Source organism: Prunus avium, chromosome 3 (assembly GCF_965620075.1).
Source record: "Prunus avium chromosome 3, drPruAviu1.hap1.1, whole genome shotgun sequence".
NCBI lineage: Eukaryota > Viridiplantae > Streptophyta > Magnoliopsida > Rosales > Rosaceae > Prunus > Prunus avium.
This window is the reverse complement of record NC_142286.1, coordinates 32,726,120-32,749,196: the sequence shown is the minus strand read 5'-3', so window position 1 is coordinate 32,749,196 and position 23,077 is coordinate 32,726,120. Positions and strand designations below refer to the sequence as shown.

The 23,077-nt window shown below is 36.5% G+C and overlaps 2 protein-coding genes across 2 annotated transcripts; both read left to right on the top strand.

Moving 5' to 3' along the window:
- The first annotated feature begins 7,093 nt into the window (after nt 1-7,093).
- Nucleotides 7,094-13,336, top strand: LOC110749979 (Protein kinase superfamily protein). Its single transcript, XM_021950211.2, has 18 exons — nt 7,094-7,370; nt 8,102-8,680; nt 8,870-9,013; nt 9,144-9,269; nt 9,471-9,558; nt 9,797-9,890; nt 10,256-10,349; nt 10,473-10,527; nt 10,691-10,782; nt 10,971-11,141; nt 11,289-11,345; nt 11,455-11,538; nt 11,773-11,857; nt 12,168-12,229; nt 12,343-12,417; nt 12,557-12,661; nt 12,818-12,959; nt 13,068-13,336. The coding sequence occupies exons 2-18, from the start codon at nt 8,117-8,119 to the stop codon at nt 13,139-13,141; spliced, it is 2,112 nt and encodes a 703-aa protein (XP_021805903.1). The 5' UTR covers nt 7,094-7,370; nt 8,102-8,116; the 3' UTR covers nt 13,142-13,336.
- A 3,246-nt stretch (nt 13,337-16,582) lies between these two features.
- On the top strand, nt 16,583-21,206 carry LOC110749972 (acetyl-CoA acetyltransferase 2). Its single transcript, XM_021950195.2, has 14 exons — nt 16,583-16,735; nt 17,586-17,654; nt 17,958-18,056; nt 18,174-18,347; nt 18,460-18,565; nt 18,646-18,784; nt 18,880-19,023; nt 19,491-19,576; nt 19,850-19,949; nt 20,067-20,177; nt 20,268-20,309; nt 20,454-20,540; nt 20,756-20,867; nt 21,039-21,206. Exons 2-13 carry the CDS (start codon nt 17,606-17,608, stop codon nt 20,843-20,845), a joined length of 1,227 nt encoding a protein of 408 aa, XP_021805887.1. The 5' UTR covers nt 16,583-16,735; nt 17,586-17,605; the 3' UTR covers nt 20,846-20,867; nt 21,039-21,206.
- The last annotated feature ends 1,871 nt before the right edge of the window (nt 21,207-23,077 follow it).

Genomic DNA, 23,077 nt, shown 5'->3' with positions numbered 1-23,077 from the left:
TGACCAAGCTTCCAACCAGAAATGATAGCTCATACCTAGCTCACCATGACCAAGCATCCAACCAGCACATGCTGAGGTCAGCATAACCAGCAACTTCAAGGGCTTACAACTTGGGCTTCTCTTAATCAAATTAGGACTTTAAGCACTCGAAATTGAAGTTCAGAATGTCTTCTTTCCCGCCATATGTCATTTGGGCCAATCCAAGGTCGGAGGAGGAAGTTAAGGCCAAAACAAATTGCTAACTCATTTTGCGCGCTGATAAAATCCATCCTGAGCATGGCTCTGTGTTTGCTAGGTAACAGACTCCATATTTATCCAATGGGGCTGAATTTTGGATATGTTATAGTACACACCCATTGGAACAACTTTCATGAAGAATGCTGCCTCATCCGAGCTGTGTAGGTTGCTGAAACAAAGCTTGCAATATGACCTACGGAACTGGACTGGCAGGGGGCTGTAGCCAAAATGAGTTTGTCTTTTAAGCTCTTCTTCCATTCATCCAAATTAGGCCTTAACATGCTTGAATTGCATGAATTATGCTCTCTTGCTCTATTGGCCTACAAAACACACAAAGGGAGGGAAATAACTTAGAATTATAGGAACTAAGCAAAAGAAGTAAGTAAATTGGGCATGTATATGTATGAAATTATGAGCTTAACATCTATGCAGATAAATTGCTCAACAATAATAAAATCTTGATAACCACCCGGATCCGAGAGCCCTAGTACGACAGAGCCTGTCAAGGGAGCAATAGAGAGCGCAACCAACAACCCTAGCCACCTAAAATCATGCCCAACACCGAAGATCCTAGAACGCACAAAGGCCATATTGTCCAAGGGCACCACTACCTGAATCAACGATGGAGGAAAGGAGAAGACCAGAACTAGATCGAAACCAAAACCCTTGCAATTGGCTCGCGTAGAGGGCGACACCACCACACAAACCAGTAGCCAAAAGAAAACGAGAACACCAACAGCCGACTCCGAGAAGGGACTAGACGAGAGTCCCACGTTAGGGCATAAAGCCCGTAGCACAAGCCCCAAGCGACGCCAACAAACCAGCCCCACAACAAGAACAAAGAGAGCACAGCAACGGACTGAGAAGAAAACCAATCTGGGACTGAAAGAGAGACAGGAGTGAACTAACGCAGGCTATGATAGGGCTACGACAAACAACGCCAGCGACAAACATATACCAAATATAGGAAATCTTATTTATACATATATTTAGATATGTCATATCCGAATTTGTAACCTCTTTCAACATTAAAAATGCACGGTTTGAATACCCTTTATGTATATAAATAACTATAAAGAAACCCATTTATAGCTATAGAATCATAAAAATACCCTACATGAAATTGACTTCATAAACACACCCTATCTTACATTAAACAGACTTTATAAACACACCCTACTATTGCCAGCTGTTCTTTTTTCTAGTTTACTTAATATACAGATTTCCTGGTGTTGAGGCCCAAAAATCCAAGGGCTAGGCCCAAACTTGTTCTTAGCTCGGCACAAATAATTAGTCGCAAAAGAAGCCCAATCGGGATATAAAAGAAATTGTAGTACACGCCTGCATAAGCCGTGGGTTACGTGTCTGTGAGAATCCGTATTCTTAAAAGTTTGTAAAGAAGATTAAACATTTATAAAATATATATATATATATATATATATGTGTGTGTGTGTGTGTGTATTATTTTACGTTTACAAAACTATTCTAATAATTATTTGTATTTAGTAAATATATATATATATATATATATGTTCATTTGAATAACTATAAATTGTATATTTTATTTGTTTTTCTTTAAAATGGGTACCCTTAGATATTTTTGGGTATTTAATGGTATATATTTAGAATAATATTCAATTATTAGAAATGTGTTATTTATCTTCTATGAAGCTACGATCTAATAATACTTTTAATTCATGGACTTATTAGAGTTGGGCTTAGGAAACTCAATCACTTCATCTCTTGCATGGAACACCGCTTGACTTTGATTGTTGTATAGTTTGCAACTTTACATTTCCTTGCCTACTAAGCTAATCAACGTGTGGAAGAACACTTACTTGCAGCACACTAAGGCTTACAAGTGTCATTGTGACTAAGCAACATTACCATGTGTTGTTGTAATTGTAGAAATAGTTATCCTTACTTGATGCAAATCAACATGCAGCCAATGAAAGCATAGGAGAGTTGCCACCATCTTCTTAGTATAAATAGGGTCATCACTACTTGTTTTCAGGCATAGTTGTGCTTGACAAAAGAGAAGAAATCGAAATAAAGAGAGTGAGATAGAAAAGAAGAAAGAAAACAAGAGAAAGCAAGTGGTGATCAAATTCTCAGGAGGAATTAGAGGTCATAGCTTGTGTGTTTTCTTAACTTGGAGCTAGCTTTGGAAACGAGGTAGGGGTTTCTTGGGGGCCTTTTTCAGAGATTGATTTAATTAAATTATGTGAGCATTACATTATGCGTGGTACAGTTTGATTGACGTCCCTTGTATTGGGTGTTTATATACTCTTAACTATTTATGTTGGCATAAGTATATATGCATTAGTGATGTTTTAAATGGCTACATTGTTGTGCATATATCATGTCATGGAATTTGCTAGAATTGTTGGATGGAGAAAATAATGATGAGGGTAATGGAATAGTATTTTGTGTAGTTGAGTCTAACTCTTGGCAGGTACTAGGTCTCAGGGATCCCACAGTGCACATGTTTTTTTTTTATTGGGTGATTCGAGACTAGCGAAAGGGAGTTAGGCAAGATGACTAAGAAAAGGGGAATTATGGGACGGTTGAAATGGGTGTTAGTTCATATAAATGGGCATCCGGGACCAAGTGGTATAAGCATGGTATGGGACGTGCAGGTCTGCTTGTCCAGTTATATGAATTAACAGGATTAGATGAAGAGCATTCATGCATTATTATTAATAATGTGATATTTGGATGTGTAATTGTTCGTCATTTAATTTAATTATATCAATTCCGTGTAAAAAGGTTTACATCCCTACTGAGCTGTGGTTTCGCTCACCCCTAATAGATTTTGTAGGTATCGAACCTGAAAGCTAGAGCTTGTGATGATTTTGGCATATTTATAAGAATGTACTGTGTACATAGCTTGTGGATAAATAATGAACTACTTATTTAAGTGAACTCTTGAGTAGTTCTGACTTGTAAAATAATGTAACAAATTTCAAGAATTTCAGATGTTGTCATTTCCCTGAATATTCTTTGTGAGAAATTTATTGTCTTTATTTAATTGTTTCTTCACATTTTAGTTATAGTATTTATTAAATTCTATAATTAAGGTGTGAATTACGACTTAACCCAAGGTTACGTAAACCCATGGGTTGGGGCGTGATAGTGTCACGCCAAGCAAGCATGCGCAAAAGGGCCAAAAAATGCAACGGCCTTATAAATTCATGCTCATGAACCTGTCTGGTGCCATTTAATTCGATATAGGCTTAATATGGCGCAATGAAACTCAAGCACAGGCACGAAAAATAAGCACACGATGCCGTCAAGCCATGCTACACGCTCGAGTGGGCCCAAGCCACGTAATTACCCGGGGCTTGCTGAGAAAGATGTGGTATGGACGGGTACGAGCACTCACAGGGCCCATTGAGGGACCAAGGAATGGAAGTTTTAGGACACTTGGGAGCACTAAAACTCAAGCCCATTACCCGGGCCCAAATACATGGGTTAGCATGAGAGAGAGAAAAATGGGGTCCAATGCCTTAGGAGAGCATCCCATAGGTCGTTGTAGTACTTAGGCAGACCCATGCTAGTTAGAACGCCCAAAAACAAATAGGCCACTTCCAGCAGCTTGACGAAAACATGCGGGCCGCTGGAAAAAAAGACACCAATAACCCAATACCTATGAGCAAAGCCCAGCCCAGGTTCTTGCTAAAAATCTGGCGTCGTGTTCCAACCTTGACAAAACTCCATAACGGTCAACAAGAAGCCATTGAAGGAACCAAAGGAAATTCATAAGTATAGAAGGAATATCCATTGGACAAATAACTCTACCCATTCCCTTTTTCCTCTGCGAGCTCTAGTTTGAAAACTAGGGAAGAAAGCAGGTGGCGCCTCACCCCCATGGGGAGGTTCAGCCGCATAAAACCTTGGAACCCCAAGAAACCATTGACTGAGGCGCTCTGGTCGAAGAGATTTCACAAGAAAGGGAGTAGTTGGAAAAAAGCAAAGGAAAAGTGGGAATGGAGGATCAACGAAATTAGGGTTCCAAATGCCTATAAAAGAGAGCTTCCTCTACCCAGAAACACACACCATTCCAGAGCAAGACTAAGCTTTGTCAAGCAAACTGGAATTTACCCCATCTTTTATTTCCATCGTTTCTCTCTCTTTCTGAGATAGAAACTCTCCTAATTTTCCCTTCTTCCACTCTAAACCTTCTTTTTTGAAAGAAATTTATGCTTTGATCTCTCTCTCTCTTAAATTGCTAAACTCGTGAAGGCTTAGCTCCCATGCCACAAGCTCCTCAAGCTAAGTCACTAATGAATTTGATACGTTCTTCTGGTTGTTGGTGAAAAGAACCCAAACATATTTTTCTAAGGCTTCAGCAAGTCTTTTAAAAATTCTTTTGGGAGTCTGGTTTTTGAACTCATGCATCAGGGGTTTTTTGTTCGTTTTCTTCTTATAGCAGCCCAAGCCCATTCGTCAGGCTGCTGGAACAAAAAGATCCCTACACCTGGTTTACCCTTCAGTGTGAAATTCATATAAAAAAACTCAAACCTGAATTATTACTCACCTGCTTTACCCTTTAGTGTGTTTAAGACCTTGGACCTTGGTGTCCGGGTTCAAATCTCTGGGCACCCAAACCAGAAGGAGAACGACGACCATCGGAAGATGATGGAGGAGGTTCAGCGGAGCTTGCTTTTCGTGTTGAAGCCCAAGGCGTGTACGGAGCACGAAGAGATGGAGCAGGACAGCGGGGGATCGTCGGAGGAGATGGAGTCGCCGAGGTCGGTTGGGCGATGCAGGCAGAGGGCGAAGAGGGAGGGGTCAGTGCATAGCTAGATCTTGAGAATTAGGGAGGAGGATGCTCATCTCGATGAGAGTACTAGTTTAGGGTGAGAGTACTAATTCAGAGCCATTCAATTCATGGTCCTAAACACCAACAATTAAAGAAGCTCTCAGAAGAGAGAAGAAGAGGAAAATGGAAAGGTTTGTGTTCATTTTTCATTTATTTATCTTTCTTTGTCTTTTAGGTTATTGTTTTGTATTATGTTATTAGAAAGTAAAAATTAAAATGATTCTGAAATGGATTTTCTTGTATCTCTTGGGAATCTTGAAGTGTAGCCAAAGGTGAAGGTCAGGCAACAAAAAGACGAAGATGATCGTCATGCCTTAATTGATTTTTGTTTTCTAGGTTTTCCTTTAATCCTGTATTTCAATTATGCAGCAAATCTTGATATGAAACTTTAATCTATTTCAGTCTTGGTTTATTGTTATTCATGGAGTATTGGACTTTTGAAGCTGTCTGTTTTGCCAATTGACACATACTGGACATTTGAAGTTTAATCTATTTCAGTCCTGATAATTGACACTTTTTTTTTTTTGAAGGTGAAGGTATTGGAATTTGTTTTTTGAAGGATGAGATCTCTCTGTGTACCATTTGCCAGTTATCCTTACCATTTGCTAGTTATCCTTCTCATAAGATTTCTCTCTATAGTTGTGTAAGTTTGGATGTTGTTTCACTAGGTTGTAATCAGAGCTTGTGGAGAATTTAGTACTCACGACATCTTCTATGACATAGTATTAACAGTGTACGTAGAGGTATTTCCTTTTGCCTTTGCAATTGTATGTGGTGAAACTATGGATAATTGGAGGTGGTTTCTACAAAAGATATCGGATGTCTTGCTGGGTTTTTTTAAAAAAATTTGTATGAAATTGTATTAACAATGTACTTCTATGAAATGATATTAACAATGTACTTCTATGCCATGGTATTAATAGTGTACTTCTATGACATGGTATTAATAGTGTACTTCTATGAAATGGTATTAACAATGTACTTCTATGACATGGTATTAACAGTGTACGGAGGTTCGGTGGAGAAGGGTCGTAAGGACAGCTCCTTGATTTTCATTTTTTTTTTAAAGTTTGGGTTTTTAAAAAAAAAAATTGGGCTGGGCTTGTTTTAAGTTAATCAATGGTAGATATGTAATTTATAGGAACTTCAACACTCATTTCTTATGTATTAAATAGTTTTTGGGTATGTTTCTAAAGTGCATTCTATGTGGTTTTTTTTTATTTTTATATTTTATATAATTTCAGCCCCTATTTTGGGTATATTACTAAAGCTCCCATATATGTTCTCTAATTTTCTTGATATCCTCACTTTATAATTTCCATATTAACAAAACCAAAAAAAATTTGACTCAAAATCAAATTGACTTTGTAGGCAAGTTAGGTAGGACAGGACCAATATTGGGAGTTAGGTTAGAACTTTAGAACTTAGAAGAACATATATAGAAGTGATGATTGGTCTCACATACAAACACATACTAAAAACTCACAACTCACAACTCACATGCTATTTTATGATTTGTGCATATTCCAAACTAGCAAATTGGTTGTTCACCTTTAAATTACCATATCCCAGTAAACCATTAATGTCCTGACCCGTTCCAACCTGATTCTCAAGAAAATGGAAACAAAAATCACACCACTCTTGCTGTCCTAAATTATTGTCGTTGACAACGAATTTCTCAAATAATCTTGTTCTTCTCTTTTTATCAAACACCTTAACACACACATCACTTTCAAATAATTTGATTTGAGAAATCCCTCAATTAAATGACGGAACAAAAAAATACAAAACCAAAATTTTAGTCCTAAGTTAACATTAACATTACTCTTTATATAAATTTATGTACGATATTTCTATTTTAATAATTAGTTTTGTGTGTAGAGTGAGAGTTGGACCAATCAGAATTACCAGAGAGAGAAGCTGCCACGCCACATGAGAGTGGCCAAGTGTTTGGAACTCCAACACGTACCAAGAAACTGAATGGCGCCGGTTGAAGATCCCATTTTACAGTGTTTGTCGTTAACCTCAAACGTCCCAAACAAACGGTGCCTTAAACGCTTACAATTGGAAACTTGGACACGCCAGGTCACCTAGTGTGCACGTTCTTTGTTGTTTCTTTTCTTGTTATAGCCCCAAGCTCCGAGCTCCAAGCTCCAAACTCCAAGCTCTCTGCTTCATTGTACTTTTATATTTAAAAAGTTTTTGCTTTCTGTTATTTTTGCCACCACCCCATTAAATATTATATTCCTCCTCAAGCTTCCAACAGTGGTGAAGGGTTGGAGTTTTGGTTCTGATTCCTTCTTACCCAGTAAGTTTTTTTTAATGCTTTCATCTGGGTTCTCTTTAGTTTCTTCGGAAATTAGTAGGAAATTAAGGAACAAGTCTTGTGCTTTCTATTGTTTGGTTTAGTTTAGGATTCAGTTGACTGCAGTATCTTTCTTGTCAATGTCAATTTTGAAGAACAAAAGAAATGGAAAACATGAATTTTTGAAATTTTATTTTTGTTCTTCTTCTCACCTCTTGATTCTTCAAGAGCAAAGAGATGATTGGAACATTGCTGATTGCAGTTGCTGACTAGTAAATTTATTTGGGTATGCAGCAATCAAGTTAAGCCTTTTTATATGAGACTCACTTGCCTTTGCTTGTGCTTTTTTCTGTAATTGTGTCAGAATCTGTTTATAATTTTTATCCGATTTCAATGCTGTTTCAGTGTTGATTGAGTTCAACTATCTATTTGATGAAGTTTTATTCAGTTTTATTGTATGCATACGGACAGTAAAACTCTGAATCTATGATGATCAGATTCTTCCATTTCCCTGGCCTATCCAGTCTCATATCTTGCTTTAGTCACAGGGTTTTGCATTATCAGCACTATCATTATTTTAGTCTATTGACAAGTTTTCATGTTTTTCTGGTTCCGTAATCTTGTGTGCTTTAGGAAACTCTGTATGTTGCTTTGATTCAAAGACCAAATTGGGGATCTTTCACTTTTCAAAATCCCTCTTGGGTTAATGTTTCTCTGATCATTGTATTATGCAGGTATCTGCATCATAAATGGCTGCAGTACTGGCTACAAACAGATGCAATTGGCACAATGCGGAGTTGATAAATCAAGGAATAGCAACAGACAGTCTTAGTTTCTCAAGCTCAATTTCAGTTCACGAATCCTTTAAGTCTGGAAGACCAACTCATGCTGATAAATTTTTAAGGTTTCAAGTGCAAATGCGAAAGGCCGAATCATCCTCAAGATCTGGTGTCAATGGACGGGCTGTGAGAATGGTACCAGCTAGTGAGGTAGTCAAAAGAACAACCCCATCCACTAATAAGATTGAGATAGTGAATGGCACAAAGCAGGCTGTTAATGGAGCAAGTCTAGTTAGGAGAAATCCTACTCCAGCCCTGGTTAAGACACAAAAATCTAGACCAACTAAAGAACTTCCCCCAATGGAGGAGCTAAAGGTTTTGCCCTCAGATGATGGATTCAGTTGGGCCAATGAAAATTACAATTCTTGGCAAAGGTCTGCAGATGTATGGTCATTTGTTCTCTCATTACGAGTGCGTGTTCTGTTGGATAATGCAAAATGGGCATATATAGGAGGCTTCACCGAAGATAAGCAGGTGGGTGGTTGAGACTTCTCCGCAGCTACTTTTTGCCCCTGCTATGTTGAATCCTAGTCATGATTAGAGTACAGAAATCTATTTTGCCTGCTACTTAAGTCATTCTGGGCCATGTCTCCCTTCAGTTTTTTGGTTCTGTGGACTACTTGTTTCTTGGCTTTAAGCTTTTGTAAAAAATCTCTCATTCAGAAAAACAGAAGGCGAAAGACTGCCTCATGGCTCCGGGAGCGTGTACTGCAGCTTGGGCCAACATTTATCAAACTTGGACAATTATCTTCAACAAGATCAGATCTTTTTCCCCGTGAGTTTGTGGACGAGCTTGCCAAGTTACAGGTACTTTACGTATTCCTGTTACAGTATTTCTGAGAAGGCATTGTCTTCTTAAACTTTTACATTTATGTTCATTATAATTCGCTGATTTTTCATTATGTAATTCATGTGATTCTCATGTAATATAATACAGGATAGAGTGCCAGCCTTCTCACCAGCAAAAGCAATAGGCTTTATTGAGACTGAACTGGGAGCTCCCATCAATGTATTGTTTAAGGAGTTTGAGGACCGGCCAATTGCTGCTGCTAGTCTTGGTCAGGTGTTTAGTTCATGACTCTTTTTCATTAAGTAATATCTGTTTGTAGTGTTTAAACTTTTGAATACATCAAACAGTACAGAGTTTAACTTGAAATATATTAAACTCAAAAGAAAATATCCGTGTTGTCCTTATCTATATGAAATTTTTTATTTGAGATTATTCTCTTTTGCTTGTTTGGATATTGATGAGTTATGTCTTTAGGTTCATCGGGCTATCCTGCATAATGGAGAGAAAGTAGTCGTGAAAGTTCAAAGACCAGGTCTCAAGAAGCTTTTTGACATTGATTTACGTAAGTATTAGATGAGGTGTTTCTTTTCCCATCATTCTATCCTGTCTTTTTTTTTTTTGTTTTTTTTTGGTTTTGTTTTTGTGTGTGTGTGCATTTATCTATGTATATTTGCAGTTTTGTGATATTGCAGATCTAGCAAGCTGACATGCTTCTCATATTTCTGTGTTGATCTTTGATACCACTAATTTGAATTTAGTAGTTTTAGTTATCTCTCTAACCTATTGCTCCTTACTTCCAGGAAATCTGAAGCTAATTGCAGAGTATTTCCAGAAAAGTGAAACCCTTGGTGGTCCAACAAGAGACTGGATCGGTATATATGAAGAATGTGCCACGTATGTAATAAGCATCTCTTAGTTGCTATGTTAACTATTTATTCATATTTCATGCAACTGTTAGTATAAGCACGTGAACAATAAAAAACTTACTTATTTATGTCCCCATTGACTTGTGTCATCCTGCAGCAGACCTCATGTCCGTTAATGCACAAGATTTATTTTGGTATTGAAAATCTTATATTAAAATTATAGTAGTTTTGGACCGTATTTTACTGGTTTGTTTAGCATTAATTATTACTAACAGTTGTGCCTGAGAATTGGAGCTTTGCTGAAAGAATTCTAGTGAAACATGCTTCATTTTATCTCTACATAAAATGTGAGTTCTGACACTTTGAATTATATTTTCCCTTCATGGATTTCAGGATTTTGTATCAAGAAATTGATTATATAAATGAAGGGAAGAATGCTGACAGATTTCGCAGAGACTTTCGCAATACAAAGTGGGTTCGAGTACCTGTATGTTTCTTGCTACAGAGCTACAAGATATGCCTTAACTTTTGATCTTGTCAGAGACATAACTGCACTCTTTGCACTGTCTTTACTGAGTTATATCTTGAGAACATTTCTTCCCCTTTGTAGATGGTCTTTTGGGATTATACTGCCATGAAGGTGTTGACCTTGGAGTATGTACCAGGTTTCACTCTATACTAATGCTTCTTTCTTTCTTTCTTTCTTTCATTTTTTCCAGATCTTGTGTTTTGCATAAAAATGGTGCAGTAGTGTAGTGTTAATGTGGTCAAGCATTAATTTGTTTTTTGTTGGTTATTGTTGATAAGACGTCTTTTTGCTGCTGTCAGGCATTAAGATCAATCGGCTTGATATGCTAGATTCACAGGGTTTTAATCGTGCTCGAATTTCCTCACGCGCTATTGAAGCATACTTGATCCAGGTCAGGAAATTTGTTCTTCTGTAAACCAACTCATATGACTACTCATCTTGACATTGAATATGATGACTATTTTGTACTAAACGAATGCATCTATTCCTCTATGGAGTCTCTTTTGTTTTGATTACTATAATTAACAATTAACTATCCTATATAAGCACATGATTAGCTGGACTTTGCTATGGATGCAGATACTCAGAACCGGTTTCTTCCATGCTGATCCTCATCCAGGAAATCTTGCCATTGACGTAGATGAAACTCTAATTTATTATGACTTTGGCATGATGGGAGATATTAAATCTTTCACCCGGGAGAGACTGCTTGAACTTTTCTATTCTGTATACGAGAAAGATGCAAAAAAGGTTCGGTTTCCTTTCTTCCGCATTGTTCATCTAAGCATTGCCATGATTCAGAATCATGCACTTAAGTTCATTTGGAACGCTTAAGATATATCATTATGTCTCCCCTTGTTGCAAAGGTTTAATCTAACAAAAGCCAGCTAATTGCAGGTTATTCAATGCCTCATAGATCTTGGAGCACTTCAGCCCACTGGAGATTTGTCATCGGTATGCATCATGCCAATACTCACATATTCTAAAGAGAACGACTACTCAATAGAATGGTTTTCGGAAACATTGGTGCTATCTGTCTCACTCTGTTTCCCCCTGTTTCTAGGTAAGGAGATCCGTCCAATACTTTTTGGACAACTTGTTGAGCCAGACACCAGATCAGGCGCAGACTCTTTCTGCAATTGGAGAGGTATGCATATATTGTTACACACCTAAATATAAATGACAGCTCTAAGCTAGAAAGGGGAAAACAGTTGACACAGGTTCTACAGACATAATGAGATTGACTGCAAATCAGTTACCAAAATGATGTCTTGGTTACTTGTGTCCCTGCATTGATGAAGATGTTGCCACATATTACCTTTTCATTCTGAATAACCCTTTTATGATCTAAAGTTGGCGATGGGGCTTTTCTTAATGGCAGGATTTATTTGCAATAGCACAAGATCAACCATTTCGGTTTCCATCCGCATTTACTTTTGTCCTAAGGGCATTCTCAACCCTGGAAGGTACTCTCTCTCTCTTTCTCTCGCGTCACAGCCAGTTTAGATTTTAGGTACATCATCCTAAGTACATTCAACATTGTGTTGTAGACTCAGAGGAAGTTTCTAAATGTTATATTTGTTTGTCAGTTACAATAATCCTAATATTCTAGAAGTAGAGCTCTCCCTATTCGCTGGAACAATATTAGAACTTTCAAATCTTGATTCTATATTCTCCTAGTTAAAATGAATTTTCTTTGCAGCCCAAAGATTTGATCTGATAAGCAGAGTTATCTTGGTGTTTCTGCTTTATTCTCACTAGCAATCTTTGTTTCAGGTATAGGCTATGCTCTTGATCCAGATTTCTCGTTTGTGAAGATTGCTGCACCTTATGCCCAGGTTCCATACATGTTCCAAACAATTATAATATTTTACCACTTTGTGCATAGCAATCTTGCGTTTGCCTTGTCAATGGTTTGGTAGAATATTGCTGATATATACACTTTATGCAGGAACTTTTAGATTTAAGACAGACGCAGCGTACTGGGACACAGCTTGTGAACGAAATAAGGAAACAAGCCGATGATGTACAGCAACTTAACTTTCTTCCCTTGCTTAGTTCCATGTTCTAGTTTCCACTAAGAAAATAAAATTTCGTAGTTTGATTTCTATTCAAGAAAAATATATCAGTATTGGCACTAAGTGTGTTTGTGTATGTACTATTAGGCCAGAAGCTACACCATGTCCATGCCATACAGAGTTCAGCGAATAGAGGAGTTTGTGAAAGAACTTGAGTCAGGGGATCTGAAACTCCGAGTCCGGGTGCTTGAGGTATTCATTTTTGACTACTTTTTAGAAAAAAATATTCTTGATGTTTCATTTTTCAGTTTGAACTTTTAAGTACTCTTCTTAGCACTCCAAATCTTCCCATTCGTTTACATCTAAAAGTACTAGTTTAATTTAAAATGAGAAAACTACATTTGACAGTCAGAAAGAGCTGCTCGAAAAGCGACAATACTACAAATGGCGACGATGTATACAGTCTTAGGAGGTACCCTGCTTAACCTTGGGGTCACTTTGAGCAGTCAAGGGAGTCAAGCTATCGCAAATGGATCGTTCATCGGTGCAGGTGATCCTGTTACTCAAGAAACCTTGATATAAAGATATACCTTCGGCTTCATTTTCTTCATCTTTAAATTTTGAAGATTGCATTCATCAAAGCTTTTGTATTGTGCAGGAGTCTTTTTCACACTGCTGGCTAGATCTATGCAAAGGGTGAAGACACTTGAGAAATTTGAGAAGATGATCTAATTTCTAAACCCAAAGCCAGCCCAGAACCCATCTAGCCTTCGCAGTATAGCTTATACCCAATTTCCACATTCAGTCGCATAATTCTTCATTAAATCTTATCTAGTCTGATATTTCACACGCATACACAAGATTTGTATGCCTTGTATACATACACACAACATGAATAAAACTTCTCTCAGAAGATTGAGCCCTGTATATATGCATTGCTTTTCGATACAAACAATATTGGGGATGGGAGTATTTGAACACAGCATCTTGGCTATAGGTATTCACTCTTAACCACTTGAGAGAAGAGGTAATGTAATTGGTGACTTGAGAATGTTGTATGGTGCATTGATACCACAGCTACTTTGTACAGCAAAGGCCACCATTTTTGGGATCTATAAAAGTGAGGTAGGAGGTTGCTAGCATCCTGCATAAGTCAGCTGGATACTTGAACTCTATAAACATAATAAAAGCACCACACATCTGAGCTTCATGCAATAAGGTACTCTACCAAATACCCATCAACGTCATCTATGTATTCATATTAACGAAAACCAGTCTGGCATCATAGATTGTGTGGTGATGATGATAATGATGGATTCGAAGTTCACATTTTGATAACAAAAAATTAAATGTTTGTGACGGTATTACTATCACGTGTTATAATATGATTGAGCAACAAGTTAATAATTTACATTTATTATATAATGTGTAAATTGATATAGACCACGCCATAATATGACGATCACACTAAAAAATTTATCGCTTGCAAGAAAGAAAGAGTTACTGTTCTTTTATAACAAATTCTAAATTGTGAACTAGTTCACATGCTCCTTGATATTCGAGGAGATATTGCACCGTTAAGTTAGAGAGCTATAACATTATAAGTATGATGTGTGGACCAAGTGGTATTTAATTTATTTTTGGGGGTTAGTAGCTAGCCATATTTTCCCCGACTTAAATGTGAAATTAAAAATTAAAAGAGAGCAGTACTGAATACTGATTGAAGGGGCAAAAAGGGACAAACGACAATTTTGAATTATTGAAGTCAACAAAGGCTTCCATAAACTATGTAACAATCGATGGTTGGTGAACTTGGACTCAAAATTTCATGATCCACGAAATTATATTGAAAATGATGGCATTTTAGTGGATATCCCAATTTTATATTCAACTCTTATAAGGGTAGAACAGGCATTTCCTTACAAAATAGAAAACAATATATGATGTTCGTTTTTCCCCATGGTTTTGCATGATGCAATTTGTTAAAGCATAAATAAAAAAAATTTGAGATATCATGGTATGTTATTCATGTGGCAGATCCAACTGCTTCACATGCTTCTGCATCATATAATAAGAATTCTCCACATATTAGGCACAAAAGACGTGTCATATTAGGGGACGAGTTAAGAGTATCTCACATCGAATGATGAAAGTGTAGCGCATGAATTTTTAAAAAAAATTAAGTCACTCTACTTATTATTAATTTATTTTGAGTTGGATATTCATATCTTATTTATGTTATAAAAAAAATATGAAGAACGTGGTTTTTATCAAGGTTTGTTGTATATATGCTTGCATGTGTTGCATAAAAAGATCGTCATGGTAATGGTAATGGATACTCATCCCTGGTTGACTTCACCGTCCAAGTCTACGAAAGTCATATTGTTCATTCACATTCAGAATTAAAATTCAATCTGTCTCTTTATTCATAGCTTGCTTTTGTTTATATAATTCAATTACTTAATTCGGCTGGACATCGTTGAACTCACTCACACTACCAAATTTAACTTGAAGTTATGTCCAACTGAGTCGACAATGATTGCCTACCAACTTAGCTCAAATGATCACTGCATCAAGTGAATTGGAGTTGGTAAAAGTTTTGCAGCTCCATATATTTTTATTTATACATAGTGATTAAGTGAATAAGTGACCAAGTCAATCAGAGTTTGCTCTTGACTTCAATAATTTCAATTTTCATATTTTCCTTTTCCTTCTTAGGGTTCAGAAATGAGGTTATTTAAGTAATCATACACCCAAAATATCAATATCAACATCAAACATATTTAAAAATTTGCATATCTGGATTAGGTCAATTGGTCAATACAGTGTACCCACCTCATTGCACACGAGTTCGATCTCCCTCCTTATACACTAAATGAAAGTAGTTAGAATATCGCTTTGTAAAAAAAAAAACAAACACACATATGAATCCGAGTATAGCCTTTGAGACTATAATCCTTCAAAATTTGAATAACCCGCAAATGACCATTTGGTTTGATCTCTATATCCAAATGTTATGAATGACAGTTATTGAATAAAACGAAATTCGAATAACGCATGAAATAAGATAAAATTAAGTGGTAGTTTATGTATTAGTTTTTTTAAAATCATAATATATATCAAGGCCCAAGAGAACGAAATTGAAGAATATGAAATATTTCACTTAATTAGCTTTATAATATGGTCAATTTTGGCATGTACTGACCCTGTGAGCCATTGTCAATTTTCTCAGAAATCATCAATGTTGCAACCCAAATTGATGCTCTTTTTTTTTGTTTTGTTTTGCTTTTGATCACAACCCAAATATTCTTCAAGTTGTACCAATTTTCCTTAAAATTGAAAAGGATGCTGTGACTTGTACCCATTACAAATATTATTTTTCTTTTTTTTCCTCAGACAATTATATATAAATTTTGCATTGTTTTTACCACCTAGGCTGCAATTAAAACCAACCCAAGGAATGATATTCTAGCTAGGCCAGCTTCTTCTTACCAATAAAATAATATGAAACCCTCTGTTTTGTGTTTTGAGGCAGTTGGCCATTTGCTGCTACAAAATTTGCAATTTGGAGCTGTCCTTAGTTGACCATTTGAATTTCCCACCACCACCAACAAACAAAATGGGTCTATTTTTTACATCATATCTTACCAGGCCAAGCCCCTAGCTGCTCCCTTTTTTTCTTTTCAATTATTTGATGCACAGTCTCATCTATGTTCTTTGTCAAACTTGACGCCTGGGGGCACACTTGAAATGGACCAAATCCCATTAACACAGTCGCAATTTTGGTTGGTGCCTGCCTCCAAATGCTCCACAATCATTATTGATTCCCACCAAACTGCAACAAATCCCATGAGAATTTAATTTTAAAGTGAACTTTCTGTTGTACTATTTTTTTCTTCTTTCTAAATAATAAAAAATTCTCAAATTCATATATAACTTTTTTCACAGAAGTTACATATGTAATTAAGCAAGCGATATGTTGTTTGATCCGATTGAGTTTTATTTGCTATTACGGTTGGAGATGCTCTAGTTTTTGCTCAATATCTGATAAGAGAACATTACTTACTAATTAAATGTAAAAGAAAGAAGAAGGAAAATTATTTCAATCAAATAAAATTAATATATAAAAAATGAAAATGAAAGAAAGTGATAAAGTGGATCTTCAGGGGCATTTAAGTAAACTTGCTGCCTACAGTTTGTGCTCGTCATTCTTGAGCTCTCCTCCCTATATATAAATAACAGTCGTGCTTGCATTTCTAGCTGACCAGAACCGAATTGAGACTTCGAGTTAGTGTTCTGCTCTTCCACCAACCCCCAAACCAGAAGGTAAATTTGCTCTGTGACTTTGGGTTTCTCTTGATCTTGAAGCTTGAAGCTTGAAGCCCACTTGATTTATCCATGTGATCATTGTTCAGAATGTTGGTTCTTTTAGCATTTGCTCATATTTGGCTTCTGTGTCGTTGGATTGATTAAGATCTGTCACTTGTCGATAATTTCAAAAACCCACAGATTTATTATGATATTTGGTGCATGCTTGCTTGTTTTCTCACGATAGATCTACCTCTAATTTTTTTTCTCGTTCTGTTTGGTTTTTTGAGTGAAATGAACTTGACATTGTTTAGGAAATTGAAGAGAAAATAGTTGTTCATTTTCTCTGATTTTCCAGAGTATTTTATGTCCTGTTTCAAAATTCAAACAAAGTTTACTTATTTGGTAAATGAAGGGTACAGTTGGCGGAACCACCATGGGGTCAATGGGGTCAGACGACCCCATGCAGCCCTGAAAATTGCTTGGAGGTCTCTGGTTTTGCCCTTGGCAGCCATGGGATTGACCCCATGGAGAAATTATAGTTATGCTGTCCTCTATGAAATGATTAGATTTATAGTTTTGAAATTATTCTTTGATAGTTAGATGAGGCATGATCTGTTACTTGTTGGATGTTATTTTCTTGTCCGTATTAGAGAATTCTATTTGGGTTAGTTCTCGGAAAAAAAATTGAAAAAGTGAGAGCCTTTTGTCTCGTTTCATTTTCCCCTCTAAATTTTGAACTGTTAATGGTTTATTTCAAGCCATCATTTTGCTTTATTTTAAGTCAACATGGTATTCTGTCATGCATTCTATTGTGCTGCTCTTTTTTGTTTCACTAACTAAATAGTATACCATGTAATTGTTGCAGCTTTCCATTTACTTGTATCAATGGCTCCAGTAACAGCAGAAGCATGTTCCAATTCGATAAAGCCTAGAGGTGCTTCATTTTCTCTGTTTTATATTTATTTCTAAATTCAGAACTTTTTTTTTCAGCTTTTCTGGCCCAGGTGCTGCATTAGAAACTTTAGCAAACATGTTAAATATACTCTTGAAACCCACTGGTGTTTTTGCTTATGTCTCTGTGATCAATTTACGTTTTCTGCTTTTATGTACTAACTACTTGTGTCTTCTTTTGCTCACATTGATAATTATTAATATTTGAAAATTTTATTTATTTGGAACGCTGGTTTTTTAAGTTTCAAAATGTTTTCTATATTTAATCTTATTGGTTATAATGCAGATGTTTACATTGTTGGTGTTGCACGAACACCAATGGGTGCCTTTCTTGGTGCACTTTCATCTTTACCTGCCACCAAGCTTGGGTCTATAGCTATTGAGGGTAAGTACAAGATCTCCTACTTCCTTAATGGGGTAGGTAATGTTTCAGATTTTTAGTTTCTATTGTTTAATAGGTTGCCTCTTCTGATTTTACATATTCTTTTATGTCAACCTGCAGCTGCTCTTAAAAGGGCCAATGTTGATCCATCACTTGTGGAAGAAGTTTTCTTCGGAAATGTTCTCAGTGCAAATCTGGGGCAGGCTCCTGCTAGACAAGCTGCATTAGGTGCAGGAATACCTAATTCAGTGATCTGTACCACTGTTAACAAAGTCTGTGCATCAGGGTTGAAAGGTGCAACACCATAATTTTCTCTACTATTTTTTTTTTCTTTCAACAACAAATTTTCTTTTTTGGTAGAAAAATTGATTTTAGAATAACATAAATTTAATTTCGATGATTGCAGCTACGATGCTCGCAGCACAAAGCATCCAGTTAGGCATCAATGATGTTGTTGTGGCTGGTGGCATGGAAAGCATGTCTAATGTGCCCAAGTATCTTGCAGAAGCGAGGTTAATACTTAGTCTGATTCATGGCTCTCTTGGACTCTAAAATGAAAATTCAACAGACACTGATTTGATACAAAATGCAGGAAGGGGTCTCGACTTGGACATGATACCCTTGTTGATGGAATGCTGAAAGATGGTCTGTGGGATGTCTATAATGATTATGGCATGGGAGTGTGCGCTGAATTATGTGCTGATCAGCATGCAGTAACAAGGGAGGACCAGGTAATACTTATATTTATGCCCTTTTATACAATAAAATGTTGTAGCACATTACCATCATATAGAAGTTTATTTATATGTGTTTGTGGCTGCTGCAGGATAACTTTGCTGTTCAGAGCTTCGAGCGTGGTATTGCTGCCCAAGGCAATGATGCCTTTTCATGGGAAATTGTTCCAGTTGAAGTTTCTGGAGGTAGGGGAAGACCATCAACAATTGTTGATAAAGATGAAGGTCTAGGAAAGGTAAAATAATAAATCATGCTTACGTCAGTCAGACACCCAGGCAGATCTATCTTTTTCTTGCACAAAATAAAATCTCCTATAGTTGTCCCTTCCTAACAGGAATGCAGTTTTTGAAGTAGATAGTTTCAATGCTTGAAAGTAGAGATATCTCATTTTCATCCCTTGCAGTTTGTTCAGCCAGCATTCTTCGTAGTTGTCCTCTCCTAACAGGAAGACAGCTTTAGAAGTAGATAGTTTCAATGTTTGAAAGTAGAGATATCTCATTTTCATCCCTTGCAGTTTGTTCAGCCAGCGTTCTTCTTAGCATAATGAACTGTTATAATCCTATTTTCTTTCATTTTTATTTTGAGTTCAAGTCTGTTACTTGTCATTGCTAAGTGATAATAAAAAGTATCTCATGTACTAGAAGTCTAGGATATATGTGAATCACATTCCTTGAGCTCACCCCAGCTTTTTTGTGATGCCAGTTTGATGCTGCCAAATTACGGAAGCTCCGACCAAGTTTTAAGGAGAGTGGAGGTTCTGTTACTGCTGGCAATGCTTCCAGTATAAGGTTATTAATTTATACATATTTATGTTCTATGATTTTTATTTAATTGCCTTCATCCAATTATTTATTGTTTACATAGTCATGCTTCGAGCCACGAGGTTACTGCAATAAATTTCTTGTCTGATGAATGAGTACAAAATTCACTTGTTAAGATGTCATTCGGTTGATTTTTAATTGATGGAACCAAATGCAGTGGCCTTCCATTTTTGGTTTCATAAGTCTTACAAACACATGAACCCAAGTTTTAATGAAATCTTGAATTCCTTTCATCAACAGTGATGGTGCTGCAGCATTAATTTTGGTGAGTGGAGAAAAGGTATTGAAGCTTGGGCTACAAGTGATAGCAAAGATCAGTGGATACGCTGATGCTGCTCAGGTACTATAGTAGTTTTTGTATATCTGAACAAGATGAGCCACTGAAGATCTTGAAAGTTGAAAATCCTTTTTTTAATATAATTTGTACCGCTATGCTTATATGAAATCGATTGTGCAGGCACCAGAATTATTTACAACTGCTCCTGCTCTTGCGATTCCAAAAGCTATTTCAAATGCTGGCTTGGAAGCTTCTCAAATTGAATTTTACGAAATCAATGAAGCCTTTGCTGTAAGCTATTATAACTAATGCCAAGCTTTTAAAATATTAGCTTCTCTAGGCTGTCAATCATTAATTGGTACGTTTTTTTTTTGTGTACAGGTTGTGGCTCTTGCAAATCAGAAACTGCTTGGACTTAACCCAGTAAGCTCTCTCTCTCTCTCTCTCTGTGTACACGCACAACACATAGACATTTACAGTATCCACATGTGGGCAAACTAGCACACACATACTAGCATAGCAGTTCAGATTTGTTCTTATCGCTCATGTTTGCTGTTCTGGTTTCAGGAAAAAGTTAATGTGCATGGTGGAGCTGTAGCATTGGGACATCCTCTAGGTTGCAGTGGAGCTCGTATCCTGGTCACGCTTTTAGGGGTACATATTATTCACTTTCTACTTTTTCTAGGGAAAACATATTACATTAAGAATGAATAAGCTATGATACACCTTTTTGGTATCCTTGCTCTCTCTTTTCTCTATCTCTCTTTCTCCCCCACATCTCCTTTTTTTATTCTAGCCTACCTGCAATTATTTTCTATCGAAGTATATCATTCTCCAAGCCCCTTATTCAAAGTGCAATCGTGTTGTAGGTACTGAAGCAGAAGAGTGGGAAATATGGTGCTGCCGGTATTTGCAATGGTGGAGGTGGTGCATCTGCCCTTGTTTTAGAGCTGTTGTAAGCGAGTTTCGTTTCGATAACTGGTAAGTTTCGTGCATTCCACTGTCAGAAATGGCGAATTATTATATTACTTAATAGCATTTACTGGGATCTGTTTCACCTATTTTTAGCTTTGTGGACTTTTCCAAAACCAGAGCTTTTCACCCCAAAAAAAAAAGTCAATTAGCTTATGAGTTACATGACTTGTGTTTCAGGTCAGACGCTGAGGTTGGACCTTCTCGCGTGAGATGAAACTGCCACTACCAAAAAGTCTCTGTTTTGTAGTTTTTTCTCCATTTCTTTGTATTTGATTTGCTTCCCAATAAATTACAAGTGTATTTATAGATTTTAGAAGAACTATATTTCCAACACTGTTCACAGTCTCTCTCTCTTTCTCTCTCTCTCGGCAGTTTCAAGATGTTATAAGTGGTTTGAGTGATTCTGATAATCCACCTAAGGGTTTGCCAACAACAAAACCAATTAGCACAAAACTAAAGGGTGATCTCAGTTAATTCCAAGTGTCTTCCAAAAAGAAGATTACACGATATCTAGTACGAGGCACAGTTAATTAGCAGTTTGATTCAACAACACTCTTTGCCTCGTACTCTGTTTTGCACCAAAAATAAAAACCAAAATGTGAGTTCAAAACAAGAAGCACAATTTTTGAGGGTGCTGCTAAAAGCTGCTATTAAGAGTATTATCCATGGTCGTGCTCTCTATTTTTAGTTAAAAACATATAAACGTTATTTTAGGAGCTTTTTATAAAATTTAAACTTCAATAATGCTCTCTAGTTTAGGGAGTCATAAATGCTATAGCTCTTTTTTAATTGGTACATCACTATTAAAAAATAATATATAAAAAATTAGCATTAATTAAAGTTTTGAAATACTTATTAAATAAAGGCTACATTAAATTATAGAGAGCCACTAGGAGTCTTTTTTCTCTCCTCGTATTTAGGAGCTCCTAAGAGCAAGTCCAGAGGGTTTTGGACTGAGGCTAGGGGGGTTTGGGAGAAAAAGGGCCTCCAGCAGCAAGGGTTAGCCCGAGTTGCTTGTGGGGGCCACGAAGTCAGGCTGGCCCGAGGGCAGGTCCAGCCCTAGATCCAAAACTCGGGGGGCTGACGTCAGCAACAAAAAAAAATTAAGAAAAATCGAAAAAAAAAATTCAGATTTTAAAAAAAATAAATACTTAGTCATATTTTTCACTTCCCACACCAAAAATCTTTTTAAAAAATATTGTCCAAATTAATTGTTTAGGTAAACAAATATGTGAAAAAAAAACCAAAAAAATTAATAGTGTTTGCCCTAAACTAGGGCAACAGCTGGAAACCAACATTGCTTTTTGAAAGGGCAGCCACTATTCCCCCCCTTGCCATGGCTAAGGGCAACTGGTGGAATTGCTCTAAAGGTCTCCTTATTTTAAGAGGCAGATAGGGAGCATGGTTAGAGTTGTATTTTTCCAATTCCTCCCTAAAATTTGTCTAAGGAGATAATTTAGGGAGCCCATTATGGATGCTCTTGGATTAACCCCGTTTGGGATTGCTTCACGAAATGTTTGATATTCGTTCCGTTGGAGGAGAATACTTGTATTAATACTTGGGTTTAATGGTGACGCTGCCCTGTAGTGTTATTAGTTTATGCATTAATATGTCATAATTTAAGCAACATTATTAAACAAATACATAACAACATGGTGAATTTGTGGTGGTCTAACGGTGTTTTTATTACCTTAGTATACCCACACATAACTCATGTGGCCATTTGTTGGATGGAGGCCTAATACCTTCACATTGCTTGCCTCAAATAACTTTCTTTAGTAGATATAATGAGGTAAGTGTTAGTTAATCTCATCAATTTGATGCTCTTAGGACATTTCATTAAAAAAAGAAACATAATCCAGAGGGAAACACCTGTCAAGAAGTTTGCTTATAAAAAAATAGGAGATTCTACGTGCAAATTTTTTAATATATATCAAAATTTTCATACTTTAGCTGTTAATATGATGTATCATATATTAATGGAAACACGTAAAAGACTGTCGCTAGCAAAACTTAGATGTACACAAAAAAAAATTCAAAAGTTGTGAGATTTTCTCATTCATTTAAAAAAAAAAAAAAAAAAAAAAAAAAAAACAACACTCTTTTCGTTTTCAGTCCCAAAAAGATAGCAACAATCTTCGTTGGCTTTTGTTTTTTGGCCAGAACAACATTTTTAGTATATTCAAGGAATTTATACTGTTCACCATGGAAGGAAA